At 36.7% G+C, this 10617-nt stretch overlaps 6 protein-coding genes across 6 annotated transcripts in view; 3 read left to right on the forward strand and 3 right to left on the reverse strand.

Annotated features, from left to right (window-relative positions):
• Nucleotides 1-897, forward strand: part of CBG09942 — a gene marked incomplete at both ends in the record, with an annotated part of 1850 nt that extends 953 nt beyond the window's left edge. Inside the window, 3 exons of the mRNA XM_045244215.1 lie at nucleotides 1-376; nucleotides 751-795; nucleotides 840-897. The exon at nucleotides 1-376 is cut by the window's left edge and continues 654 nt beyond it. Of these exons, the coding sequence (XP_045094154.1) occupies nucleotides 1-376; nucleotides 751-795; nucleotides 840-897 (479 nt within the window). The remainder of the gene's footprint in view (nucleotides 377-750; nucleotides 796-839) is intronic.
• A 1215-nt stretch (nucleotides 898-2112) lies between these two features.
• Nucleotides 2113-3308, reverse strand: Cbr-ttr-1 (the record flags this gene model as incomplete). The annotated part of the gene is made up of 4 exons (XM_002641577.1): nucleotides 2113-2274; nucleotides 2901-3058; nucleotides 3107-3176; nucleotides 3228-3308. The coding sequence occupies 4 exons, from the start codon at nucleotides 3306-3308 to the stop codon at nucleotides 2113-2115; spliced, it is 471 nt and encodes a 156-aa protein (XP_002641623.1).
• Nucleotides 3309-4401: 1093 nt separating this feature from the next.
• Cbr-ttr-2 lies at nucleotides 4402-5121 on the reverse strand (the record flags this gene model as incomplete). The annotated part of the gene is made up of 3 exons (XM_002641578.1): nucleotides 4402-4539; nucleotides 4767-4921; nucleotides 4968-5121. 3 exons carry the CDS (start codon nucleotides 5119-5121, stop codon nucleotides 4402-4404), a joined length of 447 nt encoding a protein of 148 aa, XP_002641624.1.
• Nucleotides 5122-6984: 1863 nt separating this feature from the next.
• On the forward strand, nucleotides 6985-7568 carry Cbr-ttr-3 (the record flags this gene model as incomplete). The annotated part of the gene is made up of 4 exons (XM_002641579.1): nucleotides 6985-7068; nucleotides 7116-7185; nucleotides 7229-7383; nucleotides 7428-7568. 4 exons carry the CDS (start codon nucleotides 6985-6987, stop codon nucleotides 7566-7568), a joined length of 450 nt encoding a protein of 149 aa, XP_002641625.1.
• Nucleotides 7569-7628: 60 nt separating this feature from the next.
• Nucleotides 7629-8861, reverse strand: CBG25901 (the record flags this gene model as incomplete). The annotated part of the gene is made up of 3 exons (XM_045244216.1): nucleotides 7629-7760; nucleotides 7817-8369; nucleotides 8851-8861. 3 exons carry the CDS (start codon nucleotides 8859-8861, stop codon nucleotides 7629-7631), a joined length of 696 nt encoding a protein of 231 aa, XP_045098975.1.
• A 215-nt stretch (nucleotides 8862-9076) lies between these two features.
• CBG09947 lies at nucleotides 9077-9396 on the forward strand (the record flags this gene model as incomplete). Its single annotated transcript, XM_002641580.2, has 2 exons — nucleotides 9077-9223; nucleotides 9271-9396. 2 exons carry the CDS (start codon nucleotides 9077-9079, stop codon nucleotides 9394-9396), a joined length of 273 nt encoding a protein of 90 aa, XP_002641626.2.
• Between the last annotated feature and the right edge of the window lie 1221 nt (nucleotides 9397-10617).

The following is a 10617-nucleotide window of genomic DNA, read 5'->3' on the forward strand; positions in this document are numbered from 1 at the left end:
AAGAAGAAGAAGAAGAAGAAGAAGAAGAAGAAGAAGAAGAAGAAGAAGAAGAAGAAGAAGAAGAAGAAGAAGAAGAAGAAGAAGAAGAAGAAGAAGAAGAAGAAGAAGAAGAAGAAGAAGAAGAAGAAGAAGAAGAAGAAGAAGAAGAAGAAGAAGAAGAAGAAGAAGAAGAAGAAGAAGAAGAAGAAGAAGAAGAAGAAGAAGAAGAAGAAGAAGAAGAAGAAGAAGACGAAGAAGAAGAGGAAGGGAACTGCTGCTTCTGGTCACACAACACTCGAGAGAAAGATAATTTGCTATCGATTGAGAGAGTGGTGTCATTTTTGTCACGAGCTGTCGATTTGATGCCCTCCATAATGAATAAAAATAAGGAGACAAGGTTTAAGATTAAATCAGAGCTTGAAGGTACAGATCAAAGGACATAGGGAGTATGGATGCACTTTGGGGATTAGGCGAGCATCTGGATTAGGCATCTGAATTAGTTCAGGGATCTCGAAATTTAACAAAAAAAATCACTAGATAAGTTCAAAATAACCAACATAACATTTGAAAACTGGCGAGTTTTCAATTCCAGAAGTTTTTGGAACTGTTATGCGGTTCTTACAATGGCTTTGATAGATTCAAAATAAAACGAAGATTTCGAAAAAAAAATAATAATTAAAACTGTTTTGAAATTTTGAATGATCCATAAATTGCATTTTTTGAATCCCAGGATCTGAGAATACGTAGAATTCCAAAAACTTGAAATCTCAGAATTCGATATTTAAAACTTCTAGAACTTCAGAATCCGTACAAAAAGTAAATCTCAGAATCTCAAAATTTCATAATCAATAGAAATTCAGAATCGCAAAGCAATTTGGAAGCCAAATATTTTTGATTTTCAGAATTCATAAAATCTGAAACTTGAACGAATATTTCGAAATATTAACTGAGAGGAAAAGATTAAAAAAAAACGAAATTTCTAAGGTCAAGAATGAAACCAATAATGACTCATTCTTCCAATTAAATTCTTTAACAAAACTACTCCTACTGACAACTATTCATTGTTCTGAATAAAAAAGACTCAAAGTCGTTCTTTAAAGTTTTGATCGGCATTAGCTAAGTCTAGAACACAACTTATACTCTTTAGGTTTTAAGTTAAGGATTAAAAGGAATCCGGTACACTTTTTGCAACATTTCTGCACTTTGTTTATGTATGTTTAGATAGTAAGGTTTTGAAACCGTGGATGATATGTTACAGTGAAAGATGAGAATAATAATTGAGAGAAACAACAACTTTTATGACTGGAGCTTCATCAACCGATAGTTTGCCAACACAGACATTAAACAATTATGTCAAAACAGTGGTAGTTGATCCTATTAGATATTTTTATACAAAAAAGGAAAATTTAAAGATAAAAGTGTCTATATTTTTACTATTTCTGGAAACCATGAAACTTTATAATCTCCCTCATTCTATTTATTTTATTTAATCCTATTTACAGCTTTGGGTCAGTTTGTCGAAATAGACAGATTGAAAAAAAGTCGGTCAAATTTAGGGACCAGGAGTTCCTGACTAACAAAAACAAAATTTTAAACGAGAGTAACTATGTCAAAAGAGAATGCAAAGGGAAGTTAAAAGTAATTAAAACGGAATGAAATGAAAAGTACAAGTTTTATTGAGTGAGCTTGTAACGGGAATGGCAATTTGATGGAGAGAGAGTCAGTGACGCCTCAAAAGTCATATAATCAGCTTAACGAGTCTCGGTGAACGTACTTGATAGAGTACTACCAGTGCCGAGAAACAGTGTCGAATGGACGAAACTACAGTATCTCATTTCAAATGGGGGCGTGCTCTTCTACGGGCGTTATTGGACCGTTGTCGTTGTGTTTCAAATGATAATATGTAATCAGCTGGTTTTATTGCCTGTGATTCTCGCAAAATTTATTTAAGCACTGGTTGTAAACAGGGCAAAAACAGAAGGCGGCTGGCAGCAATGCCCTCCTTCTTGTTCAAGTGATAACACTCACACAGACTAACGTTCTTATCATCAATGGAGGATTGTTTTATGTGCATTTGGGATCAACTGTCATACCAACTAACAAGAAGAAGAGTTCATAATCATTATTAAAAGGTTAAAATGAATCGGTTGTCAGGTTTCGGTAAGCACAACTTCTTCGCTCTCCAACCACTTTCCCAGCTAATTCGAATGTTCCAATTGAGAAAAGTTCGGATGAAGTTTCTCCCCAAACAGTTGCTGATTTTGGGATATTGATGCGGAGAACACGTTGGCATGGCTAAAAGAAGGAAGGTTTGTTCTAAAAACGACGATGTTTTCTGAAATAATTCTAGCCAGGAGACCCTGGTACTCTTTTAAATGAAACTTTTCAGTCCAATGGAAAATGATTCATTAAGATCAGTATATGACTGATTGTTAAAAACAATAGATGATTCAACTTTCAAAGACTTTTATATGTACTACAGAAAGTTGTTTAATTAACCTGCAATTATTATAATTAAGATCTTAAACTTCCTGATTTCGATACACATGTAGACAATTCTTAACTAATCTTGAAAATTCATAGTTTTCCGGTTTTAATCTACTTCCACAGGGTTCCAAAAGGCCTGGTCGGAAATCGGGCCCTAGCGAAGACGAGATTAGGGTTTTTTTCAAGTTTCCATTATTACGGTTTGTCTGGTCTAAACGTTATCTGCGGCGTGATTTCTGACCAAGCCCTTTGGAACGCTGGGCCCTTCTCATTGGCTCAATTATTTTTGAAAATCTACATGTTTTAATCTGAAAATTTCTCTTGGACAGTTTCTATAAAAACCTCCTGTACAGTTTTTACCCTCACCAAAACTCTATCAAACTGTTTAGTCAAGAACACTTTTGAAATCTTTCTAAAACCAAAAAGTCTCTTACCGACAGTCCATCATCACATTTGTGGAAAATATTCACATATGGCTCGATTCCAGAAATCTCAACTTCCGAACCACTGACATTAAAGTTTCCAGATTCATCGGTTATAAAATAATTAATAAAATCATCATCATCAATAATTCCGCTCTCTTCGACGTTATCTTAAATTAAAAGTGTTCTTTTTCAACCTTTTGAAATTTCTGACTCACTGTCTGACTCCATCAAGTCGACTCTCAGCCCTGCTGCTGGTTTGCCCTCACATTTTAATTGCCCACTCACCTAAATAAACGAATGAATTTAATGACGTCACATAAGTTGGGAAAGTATTACAGCCACTGATTGTAGACGACCCAGTTTACCACCGTCGGAAGTTGATATGGTTATTGTGAGTAGGAGGAACAGAATGAACATTTTAATGCTTCTCTGGAAATAGTGAGATTGAAAGCTTTAAGAAAATAAAGCTTATCATCTGGTATCACCTGATGGGACCAGGAAGTTGGATGGATTGGAAAAAGAGAGGCGAAAGAAAGATGTGCCAACTGCGTCCAGAGCGTCATGGATAAGACAAATATTGATGAGTTTAACCGAGTAAGATAGGGGAAGAGAAAGAGAGATTACAACGGTATAGAGAACTACATCACAAGGATTATATCAGCCGAATGGTTAAAAAAGTATAATGAAAAGATCAAAATGTTACTCATCGAACTATTGGTTTCTGCATAGATGAATGAATAGGATTAACAAAAGATGAGTCAGGGTTTTGAAACTAACAACACGTTTAGCAGGTGACGTGATGGCTGTTTTGAAAAAACATGAAACAGTGCAGTATCACATTCTTTGTAACCTAAAATTTACCGTAAAACCTGTAATAGAAGAGCCCCCTAACTTTTAACTTTGACCCAATTTTTCTCAGTTCCTGTTAAAAATATAGAAGTCAAGAAGAATTATCCCAAGCTGTGCATTGTGAGGGCCTATATATTACCAGTTTTATGGTAACCTTTAATCTGTAATCTGTAAAAATGTCCAACTTTGAAGATCTACAGGGGCAAGTAAACTCTGTCAGAGGACCCTGTAACTTTCAATTCTAATTATACAAAATAAGAGTTTCCTTTTTGTATTTTACAATGTTTTTGTGCATTTCCATCGAAATGAAATTGATATTTTGAACTGCAGCAACTCTGATTTCGTTTATCATTTTGTTTAAAGTTCCTCTGAGAGTTGAACTTGTGGGTCCGGCTAGAAAAAAACGCCTCATTTAAAATAAAGCGCTCGGCTTGTTTATTTAATCTGTAGCTTTCTAGACTTCTCGGACTAATTTAACATGATTTTAGAGACTTTAAAAATTGTCCATTTCCAATTGAAAACGATAGAAGTTTATCAACTTTTGATTGATTCAGCATCTAGAGAAAGTTGAACTGAAAACGAAAAAAAAAATACAAAAGAAACTTTATTAATTGAAACTGTTATTAGAGAATATTCGTTGAGAAAAAGAAATGTTTCAAATCTAGTTCAAACAGCTTCTGGACTCTCCTGGGTACTTTCCGGAAAGCTCGATGACTCCAGCATCGTAGGTCTTCTTGGCAGAGCTTCCGCTGTTGGTGTAGGATTTTGGAATGTTGACACGGAAGACACGTTGGCAAGGCTGAAAATTGGTTCCTGATTTTTCTGGTTGGTCTGTTGAACTTTCAAATCTGTGTCTCTTTCTGTTTACTGTTTGTTGGGGGTGAATTCCCTATTTGAATTTATTTATACTTTTTTCTCCCGATCAAAGAACGCAGTTTTGGTTTCGGTTAATCTCTTCAGCAAAATTCGTTTTGAATGATGCCCCCTCTGACAGATTGTTTTCCCATAAACCAGATTCTGACTCACCGTAATTCCATCCTTGCAGTCGTGGAAAACGGCAAGATATGGTTCGATTCCAGTGAGTTCCTTGGTCGATCCGCTCAAGTTGAATCCTCCGCTGGAGTCAGCCTTTCCAGATGCCATCTTGTCATCACTATCGAGGAAACCAATTCCAACGCTGTCTAAAAATAATTGTGAATTGAAATGATTTCGAAACAGAAAACCAACTGTCAGACTCCATCAGCTTGACTTTGACTCCGGATGCTGGCTTTCCCTCACACACCAATTTTCCTTTGACGGCGGCAGACTGGGTACGGCCAATGAGATCTAGAGAAGCGACGGATCCAACCAGCAGAAGGCTAAGGAATACAAACTTTGCCATCTGGAAATTTATATTTCGAAATAATTCAGGAGACTCAACAACGGATAATGTTTTCAAAACAGAAACTGTGGATGAGGAGGGCGAGATGAGAGGCAGAATACAGTTCTACCAGTGAAATGATATCATGGGCGGTCCGCCGGGACTGGGAAACGAAACGTGTTGTGTAATAAATAACAACGACCTTGGTCAATGTTTGTCGAAATAAAGAAAACGAGATAGGTCAACAGTGAAGAGGACAACAGAAGTAGTCGTCAAGGAGAGAGGTCTTGAAATATTGAAGGTTGAAGTGAAAATATAGTTTTAAACTGGATGATGTGAAGTATCAAACACAAAGAGTGAAATATGAATCAAAAAGTGAAGGAAAGTCAGAAACACTTCACTTTTATACTAAACAGTTTATGATGCTATTATATGTAGGTGTTTTCGTTTCAAATGATCAATGTTCGAGTGTTCAGTTCGTGATCAAATTAGGTGTATTTCAGTTACTCTAAACATTCTAATAGAAACCCAAACCGTAAACTTTAAGCCCATATAGCTCATTTCTTGTAGAAGATATCAAAAAGTGCTCAACTGCCAAAATTCTTCTCATAGTATCAAAAGGGTTTTAACAGTTGACCACTTCATCATATTTTTCACAGGGGCCGAGATATATGGGGTCAAAGTTGATGGTTTGAGTGGCACTATATTAGAGTGTTTACAGCAAGTTTAAACTTTTGATGATCTAAAAAAATTACTGAACGGGTGTTATACTGTTCAGATCCTGGTATAGATCATGGTTGGCGTGGGTAGAATGTTTCCTCAATTCTCCAGAACTCATTCTCAGAAGACTGATTTTGCATCGTATTTCTTCTGATTGATCCCAATCCACATGATGGCATATAAATCCAAGTTTTTTTTTTTCAGTTCTTGTAACAGATGTGAAAAAGAACAACTAAAAATTTTTCTGTTGGTATGACAGACATGGTCAACTTTTCTTTATATCTTTCTCATGAGCCGAGCTATTGAAAAAAAAATTGAAAAAGTTGTGGTGCTGATCAATAGGGTGGTTCATAATTACCCTGACACAAGTTTGTATTAGGAAAAAATTTGAGTGAAGAGTTGTATTAGACTCAAAGTTGGAGTCCACAAATTCAAATAACTTATCAGTAAAATGACTAAATTTCACACTGTTTAATCAACTTTGAGCTGAGTTATCGTTTGTCAAATTTGGTCCATCATTTGAAAATCACAAAGGCATGCGAGAAACATTTCATCTTCAGACGGTCATAGCAAAACCTAGCTTCGAGGAATTATTTAAAAAATTTTAGTAGCTTTGAATCAAACACAAAATTTTATTTATTTCAATTTTCGTTCTATGAAATTACTTATGTCTAAAGGTATACCCGTTTTTATCAGTCCGGGTAATTGTGCACCACCCTTTGTAAGCGGAAATACCGTAATTTACGAATTATAGCCTTTGAGGCTTGAACTGTTGAAAACCTTTTTCTCATTCAAAATATTTATGATATTCAGCATTTCAGGAACCAACCAAGAACCAGAAATCAACTTTTTTTTCCGGAGAAATCAAAGGAAAGGTCTCATGAGAGGATTCCAAAAAATCACAATTTTTTGTCCCACCACAAAGAATCATTCACTTCCTTCTTTCTTTAGTATCTTCTTTTTCTTGATATTTCTTCTTTTCACAATTTCATTTCACATCCTTTTCGGTAAACACAGAGAAGATAGAATCAAAATGATTCAGTTTGCTTCATCATTCATTTTGTATCAAACCGTCTGTCACAACTTCTGCTTTCTGACTTCTATATATTATGCTTTCTGTTGAAGTTATTTTTTGTAGTTTTAAAGTTTCAGTCGTGAACAAACATGCGTCTTCTCATTCTTTCAATTGCTCTTTTCATCGGATCCACAACTGCTCTTGACCTCATTGGAAGAACTCAATGGGCTGCGGTATGAACTTTTCGATTTTTTAGTTTGAAAAAAAATTGTTTTTTTAGGTAAAAGGAAAAGTTCTGTGCGAGGGAAAACCAGCATCTGGAGTCAAAGTGAAGCTTATGGAATCTGATAGTAAGTAGACTTTTGAAGAAGTTTGCTACGTTTTGAATTTCAGACAGCTTCCTTCCTGGATTCTTGGACAAAGATGACAAATTGGCATCCTCGAAAGCTGATTCCAATGGAGAGTTCAATTTGAGTGGATCCACCAAAGAAATCACCACCATCGAGCCTTATTTGGCAGTCTTCCACGATTGCAAAGATGGGATTACAGTAGGTTCTCCAGGTTTTACTACAATATCTTGTACTCTTTCCAGCCATGCCAACGTGTTCTTCGCATCGATATCCCAAAATCATATTCTAACTGGGGAAGCTCTGCCAAGCAAACCTACGATGCTGGAGTTCTGGAACTCGCCGGAAAGTTCAAAGGGGAGACCAGAAGCTGTTTCAATAAATAATTCAATAGCACTAATAATACAATTTCAAATCATTCATTTTTTAAATCATTAAACACATAGTTATCCAAAATTCGTAATCAATTTCTCGAAGAATTCGATATGAAGGTAGTTAAGGGCAACAGCAGCGACAAGTCCCCAGACGATGAGTAATCCCAGAAATAGGAAGAAGCAAAAACAGTAACATCCACGAGCCTGGAATTTGAAATTTTTTTGTTTCTCACAGAAGCTTTAAAAATATGTTTACTTACAAAGTATAGCTGCTTGGGTTTCTTATATTCTCCCGAATCTTCGCTTGACCCCTTTCTTTTGTTTTTTCTCGCATCTGACACTGAACCCTTTGACTTCTTGCTCTTCACTCCATTCTGAGCAGATTTTGCATCGGAATCCAAGTTGACATCTTCGAATAATTTCAAAGCAGGCGCAGCAACTGGTTTGACTGAAACAGGGACTGCCGCCTCTTCCTTCGGTGGAGTAGCTGCTGTAAGAGCAGCCACAGCATTCTCAGGTGGTACTGGTGGTGGGATGAAAATTGGTGCAGTTGGGGCTGGAGGAGGAGGAGCGGAATTCGGAAGAGAAGATGCTTGTGGAGTTGATCCTGGTCCTTGAGTAGGATCGAGTGCAGGGGCAGGTCCAGAGGATGGAGCCGATGGCGGAATCGATGCTGGAGACGATCCAGGAGCAGACACTGGTGCTGTTGATCCTTGAGTGTCAGATGATTGGGGAGCACTGGCTGCTTGGATCTCGCCCAAATTGATATAGGTGTCAGCCACTGAAAGGAAATAATATTGGTCGTCTGGATGACTAGAACACTCACTTTACGAACTTGATTATAAATCCTAGACCACCAATTAGAAGAAACTACTTGATCCAAGATATGACTTGCAGAATCAACGTTTTTCGGTGTTATAGTTTTTCACGTTGCAGTTAGTTTAGTTCAGAATATATTATACTTATGTGAAGAAAAAGAGTTTATGACATAATAAAAAACAGATTATAACAAGGGAGTTTGAAGTGACTAGTATGGCTGGGGCGTCTTCGCCGTGTTTTCTTCGCTATGCTCCTCAGTCCTCATAGTCAGTCATCACAATTTTTCTCTGTCAAAAAGGGTCACGTCAATCCGTATTTAATTTTTAGCTTTTCAAGAATCGGGTGGACTGACAGACTGCCAAACACAGAAAAAAAAGACGCAATATTATTTTTATACACTCATTTCACATCTCGTTTATCTCTTCGATCCAACTAGATATTTCGGTTCGGAATCATCTGAAAAAGTGAGAAATACTCTAGACTCATCTGTAGATAGTATTCATATTTTTCAGTGGGAGATCAATACTTATGTCTGGACCAAGTCAAAGAAGAAGTAGGAAAAGTTCCACCACCTCCTCCACAAACTGCAAACGCTGTTCCGGTGCCTGCTCCTCCACCACCTCCACCACCCGCAGGGACGTTCGTCAAAGTTCCTGCACCACCGCCGGGGATTCAAAAAGATAGGGACACTTCCAAACAGTATGGTTTTAAAGGGTCATAAAAATCTTATTAGTACTAATTTCAGATCAACAGTATCTATTGTTAAGAAGTCTAAAGCAACGGATGTTTCGACGTCGACCGCTCCTACATCTGAGAAAGAAGACAAGAAACCAGGGAATGCCACTGTAGTAGGTTTATGGTATCACTCGAGAAATTATAGCTCATTAATTTTCAGATCCGTATCATAATTGGAGTTACCAACCTCATCTTTCTGATTATCCTTATTTTCTGGGGTCTCGCTTTGTGCACAGGGCTTCACATTGCAGACGTGGCATTTATCAATAACATGTTTATGGGTTGATTATTGCAAATAAACCTTTTGATCGAATAATTTACTTTTTATGTGATTTGATTTCTGAGATTTATACAGAATGAACGATATTAAAACTACTTTGTTTGAAAGGTGTTTCTTGGTTTTCTTTAATCTTCTGTGTTTGTTTATTCATTGATGAATCCGACCGAGTTTTTTTCGATTCTAAAACCTTTCACAATATTAAGGATCTAACTTATCCTTGCTATCTATAAACTTTGTTTATTGAATTATGATATTCTTGACCGCTAGCCAGACCTAAATGTAATTTGATGCAAACCCAATGTTGTTTATAATAGGACGCCCGCTCCTCCTACCCCGAATGCGTTGTCCGCGCCGATCCTCAAGAGAACCGGTATTTCCTTTTCATCGTATTTTATTGATTTTCTCGGGCGAAATAGAGAAGAATTTTTTCGTCTACTGGTGACTCATTTGACTTATCGAAGTGTATATTTATTGAATTACAAATTTTTAAAAATTAAAATTTCAATTTTTTGAGTTTGGGACTCCATGTTCCGACAAACTTCTCACTCTTTTTTCTCATGCTCAATCTTTTTGGCAAACAGAAAAAATTCTGCTTACACTTCTTTCCACCACTCAAACAATCGCACATCAACCCCAGCACGAAAATGCAATCAAAATGTTACATCTTCTATCCCAAAACATTTCTTGTTTGCCCAATGGTTACCCATAATATATGCAGTGGTCATTTGTATGAAAATGCCAATGCAAAGAGCTCTCTTTAGCTATTCACCCAATTTAAATTCTCGTTGAGATGAGAATAGTCAGAAGCAATTTTATTACCTACCCGAGGGGCTTGTTGTCTTCTTTTTAGCAAGGAAAGACCTTCTCAAAACTTCATTTTGGTGTTACAGTTGAGAATAATGTTTGGGAATTTCAAATTAGCGCTACTTGTCTTTATCGGTGGAGCTCGGTTAGATTGCTATAATTTGAAGTTGAAGCCACTTCGAATTCTATGAAAAACAGTTTTTTTTAACAACTTCCTTCAAGTTTTCTTCTCTCTTCGCGAAAATTACTGATGGATAAGGCCTATATTCCTGTGACAAAAGAAAACGGATCTCAAAAACGCAAAAAAAATAATTCCGCTCAAGACCCGCAAGAAATCTTTTGCGTGCGCCTTTGAAATACTGTAATCCAAAAATATTGAATTCCGGAGAAATAAAAGCCTCGGAAATATTCCGGTCAGAGTTT

This window comes from Caenorhabditis briggsae (assembly GCF_000004555.2).
Source record: "Caenorhabditis briggsae complete genome, chrIII, whole genome shotgun sequence".
In the NCBI taxonomy this organism is placed as follows: Eukaryota; Metazoa; Nematoda; class Chromadorea; order Rhabditida; family Rhabditidae; genus Caenorhabditis; species Caenorhabditis briggsae.